The sequence below is a fragment of the Orbicella faveolata genome, unplaced genomic scaffold (assembly GCF_042242905.1).
Source record: "Orbicella faveolata isolate gen_17 unplaced genomic scaffold, um_ofav_v1 contig_36, whole genome shotgun sequence".
Classification (NCBI taxonomy): Eukaryota; Metazoa; Cnidaria; class Anthozoa; order Scleractinia; family Merulinidae; genus Orbicella; species Orbicella faveolata.
This window is the reverse complement of record NW_028301565.1, coordinates 2,272,839-2,289,752: the sequence shown is the minus strand read 5'-3', so window position 1 is coordinate 2,289,752 and position 16,914 is coordinate 2,272,839. Positions and strand designations below refer to the sequence as shown.

The following is a 16,914-nucleotide window of genomic DNA, read 5'->3' as shown; positions in this document are numbered from 1 at the left end:
AAAGTTTCCGGGGCTTTCGAGAAACGGACCCCAGATGTGATTACTTCTGTTTGACGGTCATTAGAAAAGGGCTTATTCTTTGGAATGGCCATCTTCATGCCATAAATTGTGAAAACGTAACCCTTTCACCCATTGGGTCAGCTATGAGCAAAATTTAGAAAGTAATAGCCTACTTTTTCTTTCTCTTCGAAGTGGAGTGAAATCTCCAGCATTGTTGCCTTCCTTTAATCCCATAATAATGATAAACAATATTAATATTTTACTAAGAAAACAAGTTTTTCACGGCAACTGGCAGATTACGGTACACACTTTACAACATGCAATGACCTGTGAGAGGGTATGAGCAGAGAAAAATTTCTGTCATTAGAAATGTGTCGTAACCCGAGCTGGTAACATATCAAGCGCTCACTCAATTAATTATAATTTCCTTTTGTGATATGTTTTGCGACTGTGATATAAGATAAATAGAAAAATCGGAAATTTCAGACACGGGATCATGAAATAAGCGCTTTATGATTTCACCACCATTTCCGTTCGTATTTTCGCGGAGTTGTTCGTTTTAAGTTAATAACAAATGGTTAAATAAAAATAAATAAATAAAAAAAACTAAACTAAACTAAACTAAAAGAAACAAAGCTTTACAGATTGATTCGGCAGGGTTTGACATGCACATATTGATGATTTTAGATTTGCATCTATAAGTAACTTTTAAAACTTCACAAGTTAACAAATTGAAAATTCAATTTTAATTGTTCATGTTCATTGCGCTTTCCCAGAAAAATGTATTCGCCTCAAATTGCGCTGTCAATTCTCCTCTGCGGTGAACGAGTTCTGACAGCTGATATCTTTTTTGTGTGATGTTATTTATATCAGTAGCCGATGATTTGCAGTTCATTATCAAGGAGGTGTGTTTTATATTGTACTAATGGGCGTGATATTTAAAGATATTTAAACAAACTATCAAAGCCTTTGTCTAAATTTTGATGTTTTGCTAATGATTTCCGCTGCCAGACCCACTCTATTATCTACCACGCTTCTTAATCTGTAATAAACGCCATTTCCCTTTTTTTGAGGTCCGATATCCCGGTTTTTGTTTATACTACACATCACTGGAATCCCCGACGTTTGTCAGAATTGACAGAGAGACAGTTTCGAGTACGTCTGCGTTTTCAGAAGCTTAGAAATGGATTATTCAAGCGGGGAAGAAACACTTGAAGTGCATTTCCTCGCCTTAAGAATTACTGGAATCTGATCGCAATGAAGCGATCTCGGCGTGGCTTTCTGGTACGAACGTTGTTAACTATATGTTCTTTGTCATTGTTTTGCTGTCTGGTTGTGATCTTGGAGACCGTACACGAGATTAACAGTGACCATCTTCTACGTGCTTCAGAGGTAAACAACCATTTTAGTGGTTTCCCTTCGGCGCTGGCTTCATACAACGTTCAAAACACAAAAGATGAAATATTACTGAATTTGCAATCTGAATTATTGTACCGGGAGCAAGGAAGAGCTCTTAAATCTTTTCCGAAGTTGAAACAATGGGAAGAATATCAAAATTCACCATTGTATAACACAACATTAGGGAAACTACCGTCATTATCAACTGGTCTTCTCGGTTGCAGCGAAATAAAAGCCATTAAAGTGGTGCGAAATATTGGTCGCGGCTACACCAAGACGGTGCAAAAAGGGCTCTACAGGGATGAAGAAGTCGCTATAAAAAGCGTTCGCTTAGACAATGAGGATATTAAACGCTGTGTTTTACATCCTACGGGGAATAGAACTGTTGAGGAATGTTTTATTTTCGCAAAATACAAGTTGGTCAAGGAAATAATTATGCTTCAACAGTTGCGACATGCAAATATTGTGAAGGTAAGCTAAGTGCTGTGTCAGAATAATTGATTTGAGTTGCATCAGATGATAAAAATAACCATTGCCTTTTTCGTTGATCCTGGTTATTTTGGGCAATTTATGATTTTCTCTTTCCACAAGGCTAGCGAATGACTTCTTTAAAAAAAAACTTTGTCGCACCGTCGTAAAATTCAGACCATGTTCCTTGTGTACATACAAATTGAAACGCCTGCTTGCTCGCGATATGTCTGTTACTATAATGGTCGTACACTGACGCGATAAGTCTTGTTATAGTTTTAAATATCATGACAGTATCAGAACTATCTCAACTAGAAGGAGCCATTTGAAAGTCCTGAAACATCTTGCCAACGACAGTGTTGTAAATAGCGGGGGAACAGAACGGAAAAAGGGAAGGGAGAAATTACTCGAGGGCCTTTCATGTGACTTGAAATTGTAGAAATGCCCTCCACCACTAAGTCATATTCATATCACATGCTTGCAAGCTGATTATTGTAATCTTGAAGATGTGATTTCAATTATTGGAGGCAGGCCCAACGTTTTAAAGACTTAATTAACCTTTGGAGTGTTCTGTTCACCTTTTAATCCTCTTAGCCAACTAGCTAGGAAGGATGATCTTGAAATTCCTCTGTGAATAAATATTGAACATTCTATAGAGGAATTGTGTTATAGTCAAGGGGAAACAAACATGATGTCAAAAAAAATTATTGAAGAATTTGAATTGAGACTTGAAAAGTCCGAAATCAAATTAATAAGTAAATCCACTAACTAATGGTAGTGGAACATAACTGAAATTTCTGGCCTGCACAGTTTTTCTTCGTATTTTGTGTTTAATTTTGTAACACCAAAGAGTTTGTAGACGAGAAATGACTTTAAACTTTATTTAGCAATTTCCTCATTTCTTTATTTTAGAATTACTTTCATGTACTTTTAGTACTAATTTTATTCCTAATGTTCCAGTTGTGTTTAATGTGAAATTTATTCATGGAGCGGTAGAGATAGCTCTTAAGCATAGAGGCTCTATAAAATAAGGCAATCTTCTTTGAGACTGTGACAATTTAGAGCACTAAAGTGATTGTGTGCACTGGTTTGTTTCGGGTCGGGATTATCCATCGGAACAGGAGGCATTTTTTGTGCGTGAGGTGAAAGTTGATTCAATGAAAGCTGGTTGACTAAAATAGTCTTTCAAGCACTCAGTAAACTCAGTAATGGTTGCAACAATACATTACAGAAAGACAACAACTTCTATTCGGTCCAGCTGCCCAGGACGTTTTTTTTTTCCGATGCAGGAAACAGAAATAGAAATAGAGCCCAAAAGTGGCCTTTTATATGGTTCATTTAGTGATTCTGAACTATAGTGGATATTAAATGGCGACATTCGATACGGACGTGTGTAAGCTTAAATGCCACCGCATCCAGATATAAGAACGAATGCAAAATGCGAAGGTTAAGGACCATTTTAAAATGATGTCTAGTCTTGGTGATTTTTTATCTATTTTTTTTTTTATTTTTCTATTTTTTATGTTTTGGAATGGGATGTAAGTCAGGAGAGAAATAAAACAGGAACAAATCAATTCCACCAAATGAATCAGGCTGACAGGAGAGGCTTATTTTAATGCCCATGTATTAGTTACTGTTATGTACACTACAGACACTACCCCATGTTGTCAACTTTACGTGCTTTTTTTTATTTCCCATCATGCCTTTGAACTTTACAAGCAGATAAGGTGATAAACGATGACGCATACATGACAGTTACTAGCTTAAATGTTTCAATTAAATCTTCTTTACAAGGTCGTTTTCCCACTATTTAATGCAAACCTATAACTGCACCTTAATAATCATCTTCAAAATCTAAGAAGTTTATGAGACCTGCCATTACACACTGTACTGTGGACACTGCACAAACCTGAAAGACAATGAAGTAAAAGTGTTAAAACTGTCATGAAAAACATAACTTCGCCAAATTCCCCTGGCTGTAAAGCTTTTCCTCAGAGCATACTTCAATTCTTTATTTTGATACCGCATTTTTCAAAACAAATATGACAAACAAAGGCTTTTTTATACCAGGAAGAATCGGTTAAACGACTGTGGCAGACCACTGGCGGACTGCTGTGGCAGCATTTGCACACTTCTGTAACAGAAGTTACCCAACCCAGTGGCTCTTGAGTTTCCTTGGCGAAATTTCAGGCTCCCACGCTCTCACGGAAGTTCTCTTGTCAGTTTTTGGGGCGTTGCCGCCCGAGGAAAAGAAATAGCCACCCTAAGAAAATAAAGATGTATATTTTCCCATACTAACACTAGAGGAAATGTTTATGTCGCTTTTACCATGATTGTTTTGGGAGATTCCGAGGACCTTTGCGTAGTGGTCTCCGCGCGGTCACTTTTGTTTTAGGGGTTGAGCATAAAAAACGATTTTTACCCGCTCTGCTGAGGATTTTATCGACTCCCTGACAAGCTAGACGATCAATGTTTACCGGGTCTATATCAGAGAAAATGGTGTTCACGTTTTAATAGGAAAGGCAAAACTAAAAAAAACTGGACGAACAAAATACAACGGTAACCCAGCCCAAAGCAGACAGCTTGGACAGACCTGGACAGTATGAGAGAATGCCTGCCTGTTGAAATATTTTTCCAAATGAAAGCAGATTAGGGAGGTCTACTGAGGGCCAAAAACGCATCTCATCAGGTTCACAATTTTCTTTTCTTCTCGAGGTTTCCAACGTAGAATAAGTTGGTAATATTATGCCATAACAAGACGTTTTCTAAGCGCGTTTTGCTAAGTCGGCACGTAGCAAGCGTCATTACCGAAAAAAAAAATCGAAATGACTCGCCCATTTGTAATTTTAAAACTGATTGAGGTCAGTAAAAAGTAGTTGAAAATCAATTACTAATGGGAGTCGTTAAGTTATTTTCCGCTCTCCGAAAGTACAATGACTGCTTTTCGGCAAAGATCTTAAAGATACTGAAATCGATGAAATGCGGGATATTTTGTTCGCTGTAATTGCTTTACAAATCGACATTTTCCTGCCTTTTGTCTGACCTTTTAGCTTCTCATCAATGCACCACCCCTGCATTGGTGGCTTAAGAAAACATGCGGTTTCAAGCGATACGGGGACATAACAAAAAACACCTCCATTTGCCACAAAGCACAGATGCACAGAAGACGAACGTTCACTGATGTTTATATGTTCCGATCGATAAAGGAACAGTTTTCTTAGGAAAAACTCGACGAAACTGTGAGTAATAAGATACAGATCATAAATAACTAAGATTTGTAAAACCAATATTGTGTTTATGATCATTCAGTCAATGTTTTCACTCGTGGCCTTGGCCAAGTTGTTAAACGTCTTGGGATTTTTCAGTGATTTTGTTTCGCTTACTAACGCTAATCTTTTAATTATTCTTAAAACGTTCAGTCTACAGTTATATTGGGACAATTGTTAAACGTACGAACGTAACTGCGGCACAACTTTTGAGAACGTGGAGGTATCTCTGGTTGACACCCTCGGGTATTCCATTTGGCTACGTCCCTAGATAGTCACCACTAGGTGTCCCCATTTAGTAGAGGGGTGGTCAACCTCGGTTAGCTCAAGTTTTGATTGGTTGATTAATTGATTAATTGATTGATTGATTGACTGATTGATTGATTGATGTACCAGAAAAAAATTGTTCTATTCAGTTCAGTGAGTGCGTTAGTCCCAGAAATAATAATTACAAATTAATGGTTGTAAATTAAACAAATCGTCTCTTGTTCAAAATGATTAAAGCTTATCGCATATCATTGTGCAGGATGATTTGCCAAGTTTAAACTTTTTTCTCTTAGCTTCTAGGTTTCTGTTGGCAAAATGAACTTAATACCGCTGACCTTATGACCCGTGGCCTTACCATGGTAACGGAAATTGGTTCGACGCTTGATGTCATCACCCTGGTGCAGCTGCCTTGGCAGGAAAGATTTCGGGTAGGGATTTTTGTCTTTGTATTTAAGGTGGCTCAAAACTGTTTCCAGCAGTTAGATTTTGATAATTCATTACAACCGCTTTTTATCACCTGATGCTACAATCATGGTACCACAAAATTGTCCAATCATTGGTGAACACGTTGTTATCATTTTCGTGACACAATAGGTTACCATAGCATCAGTATGACCTGCTAAAACTACCCTTAATTACAGCTTTAGGGGCTTATAATTCAAAACGGCACACTGATTTTTTTTATATATATTATCAAATTTTAATAAGCACGATAAGACGCAAGTTTTGGCAAAGTTTTGAAAAATTCTGTACATAGGGTTCAGAGCAAACTTAAAGTTGTGAAAATTAGATGATATTAGCTCATGCAATGCACGAATTAAATTTTGGCGTACACCTAGTTAATTCTAATCATACCAGGAAGTATTTCAATCAAATGTTTTTCCCTTTCCAGATCTGCCTTGGTCTTGCCAGATTATTGAGTTATTTAGCCCATTCTCCAATCGGTTCGCTCCTTATCCGGGATTTCAAGCTGTCACAGTTCATTCTGGTCGGCGGAGAGATCAAGCTGACAGACTTTGACGATGTTGACAATGAAGAACCCGAATGTTTGTCAAACAAGGACTGTGTTGTGAGAGGCGCTAAAGGAAATAAAACACTGCAATGTGATCGAGGACGCTGCCAAGGTGTAATCGCCGCCAAAAATTTGGATTACGCGAGTCGTGGTGTAATGAGTCATATTCTCATACCAGGAGCTCCGGAGAAATTACAAAGTTACTTGAACGAGATTAAGTACAATCTTCAGACATTGACTTGGAGCAGTGACGAACTTGCGTGGCATTTGGAAAGAGTGCTCGATCTTCTACGTTTAGGAAAACATTTAGGTATAAAATAGATTACAAATTGTAATCCATCAAATATTTTCGCTCGAACGCGATTGGTCTAAACGCGTCACGTGACTAAATGTGCCTCAGCTAAAACTAGGGAATATTTGAGTGATATTCCTCAATTCGCACACTGCGAAAAGTATTATATTTGAAGGATAACAAACAAACCAGTTGCCATTTGACTTAAAAAATATGCTCGGATCGTCCTTGGACATAATCTGTACGCTCTCGGAAAACTGTGAGATTCTCGGATCAAATAATGTCCGCGGACAAATATCCGAGCATATTTTCACGCGAAATGGAGGCTTCTGTTTACTGCGACATAATTCTAAGGGAAAATTATAAATATATCCCATATAACCTCCTAACCCAACCTGGCGATGTTCATTTAACGGCTTTAGAAATAGTGTTGGGTCTCATATCGTTATATATCTTAGTTTTACTATTATATATTTCTTGCACGCATCTAAAATTTTCAAAAGTAACATCCCTTCCAAATCATGATAAACCCAAAAATACTTTTGAAACGCCAAATTGCTTCGAATAAAGAACTTCCCTTCCCTCAACCCAGCTACCCCCACTCTATAATATGCCCTCCTTATTAAACGCCTTTTAAGCAAGTGTAAAGACACCGTAGGGGGGAAGCTTGTTTAAGCCACTGCTTATTATGAAAGTTGACATTTCTTTATTTTCCATGATGTGCCCCCATCAAGCCTGTCTTCTGAGATATTCGTAATTGAAAGGCTATTAAATAACAGTTCGGACATTTACAACTCACTAAGCCTACGCACATCATAGGTATAAAAAATGCCCATTGATTTGGTATTCTCATGCGTCTGTCCTGTTATTGATCATGAATTTCGTCACAACATCGTCAAAGTAGCTAGCCGTGGATCCGCAGACTACAGTTATTGTAAAAAGTTTAATTGTTCTCATCCTTTTGAAGCCTTACATTTTAAACTACTTGTAATGAAGTATTATCAGGTCCTGAAAATTTTCCCTTTTAATTTTTACGCTTTTTCTCTTATCTCGATCTCATTAGAACCGTACACAAGTCCGACAAATTTCTACAAGGAACTTCCTAACGCCGACTTCCCAAAGTTACATGATTACGACTGTTTAAATTCGCGTTTGTTCGGCGCATGTCAGCTGGCAGTTTATGACGTCACAGAGGCAAAATACAAGTGCGACATGGACGATCAATGCAAAGCTTTTGTGACTACGGTGGAAACATTATGGACAGGTGAGTGGAGAGAGTCTCTATGATGAACTAGCTGTGCTCCTTGCAAGGCTTGAGTTGGTTATTTTCACGTTATATGGGTAGAGACTCTTCACTCCTGTGGCCTGGAATTGAGTTCGCCTTCACTCCAAGGGATTTAACAACCACGTTCCCAGGCTCCCTCCTTTGCCTCCCACGACAAGGAAAACAAAAGAAAGAGAGACTAGGATCGAGGCTGGGGATTTAACAAGGTTCTGTAGGATTTTTTCTGCGTTTTCGATCAGTTTCCCCTCTTCGAAAAGTAAATACTAATTTTCAGAACATGTTTAATTGATAATTTGTCTAATTGAAAAGAAAAGCAAAACAAAACAAAAAAAGGAACGTCTCGAAAAATAAGGGTGGCATAAATTTCTTTAAAAAGGCTAGTCTGCTAGACTGAGTGGCGTAAGAAACTTGGATTTATGGAGCGCATTAATTTCAGTAATTTTTAACATTTTGGTTGAAATTACTGTTTCCGTTTAATCGAAAAGTAATTTTGGAGCATTATTTTGAGCATAGATTTCATCTTTTTATTAATTCTTCACCCATTAGTGCATTCTTTAAAAAGTGCCGCTCGATCGATCGGCTTTGTGTTGCACTTCTTTTGGTTTACAAGTGTCGTTTGTTAAACACGTTAAAAGTTCCGCTTAAATTACCAGTGAGTTGCAGCTAAGCACACGGATAGACAAGTCTATGGACAATAAACACGTCTACGCTCCTTTTTCCTCAGGTTACTTCATCGTGTATTTAAAGAATGACACATCACATGTCCAGCCTAACAAAGACACCACAATTTACATCAAACAGCCCATCCACGTGAAAAGTAATGTAGTTACGTTACCTTGACAACCAACTGCGACCTACGTCTAAGTAATTAATATCAATCAACACGCACAAAAAGCAAGTTTTCTAGTGTTTACTTAAAGAGAAGTTGTCAACGTTCGGCAGAGGCAACAGGTAACCTTCCTTACTCCCGATATCGTCCCTTTCTGGCAACGAAGGTAGACAACGGTTGCCTGGCCTCTGGAGGAGCCACGAGGCACGTTGTTGCAGAAGTGTATTTGCGATGTGACGTCGTCCAAGTGCCTTCTGGCAGATGGAAGCGTTGCATTTGAGTTATTTGATGTCATTGAAGATAATAAAAGAATAAACCAAGGCTGATGCCGAGAGTTGCTTTCTTTGAACAATATGACGGCCTTGGTACGTTGGCATTCAAACGGAAATGAACAATAGAAAAGAATAAAGATACCACTGAATGACAAAATCACTTCCAATATAAACAGTAGTCAGAAGGTATTGTTCTATAACAGAGCGCGCAGCGTCTTCAGTTCGCGACAGGGGACGGGAGGGGGAGAGGGGTACCCCCACAAATTTAGGCTGGGGACGTGCCACGCACTTCATGAAGCCCTTACGCTATTTCAGACCAAAGCATGCGATTTTCGATACCCTGTTTCATACTGACTCACAATTCGATATCGTGTTCTAGAGCTCTAAAAGAAGCACACGTCTCTAGTCAAGAAATTATCAAAGTAAGCTTACCTTGATAATCTCTCGCTCTAGTACATGACCTCAACTAACCGGCAGGAATGGTATATATTTGCGTAATTCGAATTCCTGATTTTAATGGAAAAACCTAGTTGGCATCTAAACTACATACAAATGCTTAAAGAGAGTGTAAAGCATACCCTTTCACGGACCAAGAGTCAAAATCTACAGTATAATTCAGATTAAAACGGCTGAGAAACCACACCCTTTGGCGCCTTATATACGTATGTAAGAGAGCAGCCCGTTTTATAACCATCAGTTACAACACGTAAATACACTTCTTTATTCTCGTACTAGGCTCATCACGGCGTCCAGTAGAGAAAGGGTGCTTGATCTACGGGCATAATCTTTAAGTTGCACGCCATATGCATGAGATTTTCTTTTGTTCGTGGCCATAATGGCCTTTAAACTTGGTTAGAATTGGCCCTGGAAAAAAGGAACCACCGTAAACGTTCAAAGCCTCATAACATTACATGACTCACGTAAAATTTGTCTACTAGTGCTACTGTATTTTCTCAATTAAACGCTGGGTGCCAAGATGGTAAATAAACCTCATCGGCATCTTTTTCGAGGTATCGTTTCTTTCATAACGAGTTGTGCTTATCACTCCACTAAGTTGTAACGGGTACGACCTCAGAACCAAATTCTCTATAACTTGTTTTATAAATTACTGACTACAGACGAAGTCGGTGACACTATTTTCGGGATTTCTAGATGTTTTCTTGATAGATTTGCATTTGACTCATCAAACTCCAAGTATTTGTCTCAAAACAATACTAGAGTATACTACTATAGAGTTTAAAGTGTGTAATAACATTCACTTATGTTCTTAAAATAAAATTTCCTGAAATTAAAGAGAGTGTGCAAATGTCATGTTCATTCAGCTAGAATAAGTAGGATCTTTTGTGAACTTTACATAAAATAGGTAGTTGTTAATTTGACAACGTTTTATTTGCAATGTCTTTTATATGCTTTGCTGGGCTGCAGTATATGTATGATTGTATCCGAGTTCCTCTCAAGCGTGTACGTAACACTTCACGTTCGTTAGGTAACGTGAAAGGCTCTTTATGTCTTTCTTCTGGCCTATTTTTCCCAGTTTTAGCTAAAGCTTTAGTTAAAACTGTGGGCCCCAAAATTATATCACGCACAAAATATGTTACGCCTTGCCGAAATTTACCGCCTGTTTCCTAGACGCATTACCGCCGAGTTTGTCTTTCCTATATGTATATCCCAAGGTGTGTTATTACGAAATGTAAACTTTAGTATGAGTTAGGTATATATACCGGCACTTCGTGTTGTATTATACTCCCTGACGAAGTGTGCGTTAGCCACACGAAACGCGTAGGAGAAATAAAGAAGTTATTCAACTGCGTATACAGTTCGCAGAGTGCTGCTCACTAGTTACGTTTTCATTAAATTGTCACCTAGTAAATATGTGGACAACTTGAGCGAATTTATTTGGGCAAATGGCTCACCGCCCTCCCCCCCCCCCCCCCCCCCTTGGGAAAAAGTTGCCCGTACGCCTCTGACGTGATGGCAAACTCAAAGACTGAAAGACTGAAAGGTTTAAAACTGTTCTGCAAAGTTTCTTCAAGCCATAGTGTACATTGAATCGAATAAAAGGCAGTTTTAAATCAACGTTTTTTACAAGTTTTAGGTCGACTGGACCTCTTTACTGCACATAAGTATCATCAGCTATTGCGCAGGTCGAAATCATTTATCTAACGAGAGCCTTAAGTTCTTTACGATAATTTCCGCTGAAAATAAAACAGATACAAGGATTTATGGCACAATTTGCTAGAGCTATGAAATGAGCCGCACAGACAAAGTGTAGGAAGCCACAATTCGCCAGGGGGTTGGTGGTCGTAAAGGAGGTAATAATCCAGCCGATAGCGAAGGGCAGCCAGCGTACTGGAAACCCTACCACAATAGCAATGGCCATCTTTAACACATTTCGCTCCCTTTGCTGACGTTGTTGTCTAGCGTTGGCCGATTGCTCGCCTGGAATCTTCTGCGACTTGAGCTTTAGATAGATGATAGTGTAAAGTATGGCTATCAACACCAACGGGATAAACTTGAATACAACTATATAGGACGCGATGTAATTCTCAGAGGATGAGGACTCTCTAAAGACTTCATTCCAATGCCGCTCACAAACCAGTTCCCCGGGATATTCAACAAGTTCGTGGACGAAGAGCTTTGGGGATTGGAAAGCGATCGCGACGATCCAAGTGGCGAGAATGAAGAACGGGCACAGTTTTGAACTGATGAGTGGGGAACGGAGGGGATATACCACAGCACCAAATCGATCGACTGCTATCAGAACCAGGCTCTGAACAGACACAGCAGCGGAGATTTCTAATATGAAGCCATCCATCTTACATAAGGCCTGGCCAAGGGGACCACCGATCAGCCAGGAGTTCATATAGAGCCTTTGTATCTCCTGAGGGATGAAGAAAATCGAAAACAGCAGATCGGACACGGCCACGTTTATAATGAAAAAGTTGATGGGTTTTCTCATGGTTTGCGTCTTGTAGACAATTATTCCGATGACGCTGTTCGCTGCCAACGAAACAATAAAGACCAGGCAGTAAGCGAAGGTCAATCCAATTTTTTGTGCTGTAGGATTCCAGTAGCAGCTCGATGGCTGTGTTCCATTCATCGTTGTACTCACGTTTTCCGACATTGCCGTTCGGTTTCTTTTTCCACTTTTATGCTCACAAATTAGTTTTCTTCTGGTTTGTTCTCTTAGCAAAGTCACTCTATTTATTTTCTAGCGAAGGCAGGATCTCTATTCGGCTTGTTGTCGTCATTCGCGCGGAAAGGATGATCGATTAGAAAATTTCCACGACATGTTTAAGGATTGGCAGATCTTTGTTGCAGCTGTCTGATGCTTATTTGCACCAATAGTTAGGGTTTCTTATTTCGTGCGTAGCTCAACAAAATGAAGCGACCTATCAGCTTGCGTCACAAATTGCTTTTCATTTCACATCTTAACGTCAATGAACTAAACTGGAAGCAGACACCATCCTATGACGGCAATTATATTGTCAGGTTATATTGTAACGTGACATAACAAAGCCACGCAATGAACACGATTTTATATCTTAATTTAATTTAAGGTGGCTCAATAGTCCCAAAATGGCTATTTGTAAGACATTTTCTACGAAACTTGTGTACCCATTACTGAAACGTTTGTTACAACACCAGATACAACACTTCTTGAAGTTTCTAATTCTCAAAGTTGAATTCCTTAATTTCCTAAGCAACCGCAACCATAAATTGAACCACACCCAATTTGGGGCTTTTCAAAGCTGGGTTTACGTTTCATTTTTCTGAAGTGAAGAAAGATAAAGAGCTGAAACTTGGCAGGCATTATCATCTTATATAAAGCTATGCAATGACCCACTTTGAGGGGAATATACACAACCAATCAGTGTTTATATATGCAAGAAGAAAGTGAACAAAATGAGCGTAAACTCTGACCAGGTAAAATGAACTTCCACTTGAAGTACTAGTCAAAATCTCGTAAAAGTGGGTCATTGCACAGCTTTTACACACCTAAAAGCACTGGGAAAATTTCATTGGATTATCTAAAATACTTTTTAAGATATTAGGTTTCTTAGTGGACAGAAACCTTGAAAACGGAAAGCGGAAAAAAAAAAACAATACAGTTTCCATGGTAACCAAGTCTATGGCTTTCAAAAACTTTGAAAATCGACCAAAATAGCCCGCAAATACGGAAAAAAAAAACAAAGTGATATTGATCATACTATGTCTAAACTTACCGAAAATTATTTTTCCCAACATTTGAAAATTTTTACCATTTTGGGATTATTGACCTTAACGTCAATGAATTGAACTGGAGACAGACATTATCCTATGACATCAATGCTGCAACAGATGGAGTAGTGGTAGCTGGCTGGATTGTTTTTAAATCTTTTTCAAGCATGATAAACAGTCGCTAAATTTTCTTCTTCCTGCCATTAATTGGTCGTGCATCAAATTGTCCATCAAGACGAGTCAGTGAGAACACAGGATGTTCAACGATGGAACCCGAGTTCAACAAGAAAAACAAAGCAATCATCCTGATGCCTTATAAGAGAATGCGTGTTGTCGGCGTTTAAAGGAGCTCAGTCACTGTTTGCGCATATTGAAAAGTTTAGCCTCAATTTTTCAAATTCGTCGTTTGTAATTCGTGTGAATCTTCTCCATCCTTCGCCATTCTTGTTCCTTTATGGTTTATCATTATGTCTTTGGTTTTTTTTCTAACTTATTAAACTGTTATTTTCAGGTTTCCTACCACTTAAAGGTTATTTTGTATTTGGCCAAAATAACTCCAAATGCAGTGACAGAGCTCCTTTAAATTTAGAAGTTTAATGTCCAATTGGTGGTTTTCAGTGTCACGCCATAAAAAATAGATTAATATAAAATTCAAAACCGTTGAACAGATAAAGTCCAGAATCTGAGAAAAGAAAGAAGGTAAATATGCCAAGACTCTCGCCAAGATTCGGGTCACAACAATTTTTCTTATGCAAGATATGCGGAAAAACTTTTTACCTAAATTTACAGAGATTTGTATGGAGACGCCATGTTGGTGCCCATCCGGATGGGCACCAACATGGCGGCCGGAAACCAACAGAAACATCTGTCACTGAGTTTGCTACAAAAGCGTGCATTTATCCCTCGAGGAACTCAAAAACATTAAAATAATACTTTTTCTAATACAAGAATTGTTCAGATAGCCCAAATTCCCCGCAATAAGTCCCTTTTTTAACCAACATGACAGCTCTCTTCACGTCATGTAAATGCCGCGTCACGCAAAAGCTTAGAAATTCAAGCGCAGTCTATCACAAAACCAAGAACCCATTCGGAGCAAAACTTTCTATGATTATTAGTTTTCAGCTGCTCTTATACATCATTAAAGTAAAATCTCAGGAAGATCAATAGTTTTGTAGTTTGAATTTTAGTGACGTCATGTGAAAACCGGCAATATAAAGACAACCTAAACCGCCTAATCAAAGGCTGCCGCGCAAATGTGATATGAGTTTACTCTACAGAGACATAAAGTTTTCTCAAGTATCCAAGTCAGTCTTTTAACAACGAAACTCTTCTGTGCATTGCATATGACGTCAACACTGGCTAATAATTTCAGAATCGGATCTAAACTCGGTTTGTATCACACGAGAGTCTTTCTTTAAAAAAGGTTTTACACCTGTGTATGAAAATTGATGGATTTGGGTGGAGAGGAGAGAGGACAACGCGTTTAACTTGTTTTCTCAAAATGAAGGAAAAACCAAAAATATAATCATGGATGTCAAACAAAGAAGTATTCAATTACTTTTCTATCGATTATTTTCCCGAAAAACCCCATCAGGTCTACGGTGTGGGATTACTGGACCAGCTTAACTTCAGTTTCCATTTCATGTTTGTTGATAGCGTTTCACAGGCCACTAAAAACGACTGGTTTTATACGAGGCCTAGGAGCGCGCCCATATTTCCCCTGTTCGCTTTTTCCTACTTTCACCTAACAATCTGTGAGTAGCGACTGAAGCGAGCACACTTTGGGATAGCGACGAAGCGGCGGAAAAAAAAATGTTTTTTTGTTGTTGTTTTTTTTTAAACCAATGAAACCAGAAAATGGTTTCATTTTTGGAAAACTATAAGAGCGTTTGAATATATTCTGAATAAAATTATATTCTTTTCAAATGGTTGCGTGACATTTCCTCAGAAAAAAACAGGAAGTTGATGATCTCATCTCTTTATGGACTTTCCCGAGGAAATGAGTCATCAAATCAGCAATTAGCAGATGCGTCTTGCATAAAATTTTGGGGATTAAGCTATATTTACATTTGTATTGTCTTTCGAGCTGTGCGAACAAGCACTTTTAGTAAACGTTATGAGTAAATTTTGCTTCAATATAAATATCTTATATCATATTATAGAATGGCATGTGATAAAGAAATTCACGATGAATTAGCTAAAACAGAAGTAATATGTATATTTTGCAATGAACATATTGATAACATATTGCTAATAGAGATGATGCTTGTTGTGAAAATCAAATGATTTAAAATATAAATCATCAATACACTTGCATTCGAGTTCATGGGTTTGAATTTGCTAATGAGTATATGGATTTTCATGAAAATAAGTTCAAATGATCAAGAAATCAGTCTACCATAGAAAGTATCATCTTAACAATATAATAAATCAAATATGTGATTAAAATGAGTTGCATATCTCAACTTCCAATCTAATCAAAATACATCAAATTTTTCAAGACATTGATAAAATAACTACCTCAGATTAATGGAGCAAGAAAAAGAATGATTTCTATCTCTTGTCTATTGAAAAAGATCTTAAAGTTGATGAAGTTGGATTCCAAAAAGATATCAATCAGTCAATCAAAAAGGACTTTAGCTTTTTATGCTCAGTATTTTAGAAAATTTTAGTGAATTATATTCCAATTTGAATTATATTCCTTTTTATATGAAGTGATTCCATCAGTAAGATCTCTTGCGAAATTGTCTATACTGGACGTCATATCAATTAACGATTGTTGATTGTATTCACCAGATCTAAAAGAATCTTTTAAACTGACTAGCAAATGTTGATATGAATCAGAGCAGTACTTATGATTCTGTATCTTTAGATCCAGATCTTTGTATTTCATACAAACTTGTAATAAGAAGAATTCCTCCTGACGCTATAGCAGAAATGATTCCTAAGCTTCCTTAGTCTTTTATATTTTTTATAGGCCTTTTTATGGCCATAAGCGCTAAGATGGTAGGTTTTATAATATGCTTTTAATTCTTGTATTTGTGGTTTATTTAAAGCGTTATTTATATGATTGAAATCAATATTTTTATTTTGTCTTTCATATATATAGGATAGATAAAATCACTCAAAATTATGTGCCTTTTGATTTCTACGAAACTAGGATTTTATGAAACTCTTTACTGTTTAAATCATAAAAATTTTTAGTGATGCCAACTCTTTGAATTTTATAATGCACATCTATTGAAAATATTTTTGTTGAATAAGGAGTTTGACTAAAATTATCAGTTGTTTGGATATTCGGGCAGCGAAGTTCTGCACTGCTTGAAGTTTGAGGAGGTTAGCTAGTAGTTGCTGCATTTGACCTGACCGACGAACAATTCTCCAGCCAGGTCTCGCTTAGTGAGAATGAAGTGGTTCCTATTCTTTATAGAGCGAGCATTCAAATGAGCTATTGTGATGTTCTCTTCACGACGTTTCGAAGCGTTCGCGTTGCAGCGTTCATTAGAATTAGTCGCGACAATCATTCCAGGATTCACTTCAACGTCACCCGATAGCAGAATGCGTGCGATAGCGAAGGAAGCAGAGGAATTCGAGTAATAAGGCA

General features: G+C 37.8%; 2 protein-coding genes across 2 annotated transcripts; one reads left to right on the top strand and one right to left on the bottom strand.

Moving 5' to 3' along the window:
- The first annotated feature begins 1,002 nt into the window (after nt 1-1,002).
- Nucleotides 1,003-10,382, top strand: LOC110044806 (extracellular tyrosine-protein kinase PKDCC-like). The gene is made up of 5 exons (XM_089275093.1): nt 1,003-1,869; nt 5,693-5,827; nt 6,292-6,721; nt 7,767-7,967; nt 8,713-10,382. The coding sequence occupies exons 1-5, from the start codon at nt 1,258-1,260 to the stop codon at nt 8,826-8,828; spliced, it is 1,494 nt and encodes a 497-aa protein (XP_089131219.1). The 5' UTR covers nt 1,003-1,257; the 3' UTR covers nt 8,829-10,382.
- Nucleotides 10,383-11,139: 757 nt separating this feature from the next.
- LOC110044926 (RYamide receptor-like) lies at nt 11,140-12,541 on the bottom strand. The gene has a single exon (XM_020750500.2). It carries the CDS (start codon nt 12,211-12,213, stop codon nt 11,245-11,247), a length of 969 nt encoding a protein of 322 aa, XP_020606159.1. The 5' UTR covers nt 12,214-12,541; the 3' UTR covers nt 11,140-11,244.
- Between the last annotated feature and the right edge of the window lie 4,373 nt (nt 12,542-16,914).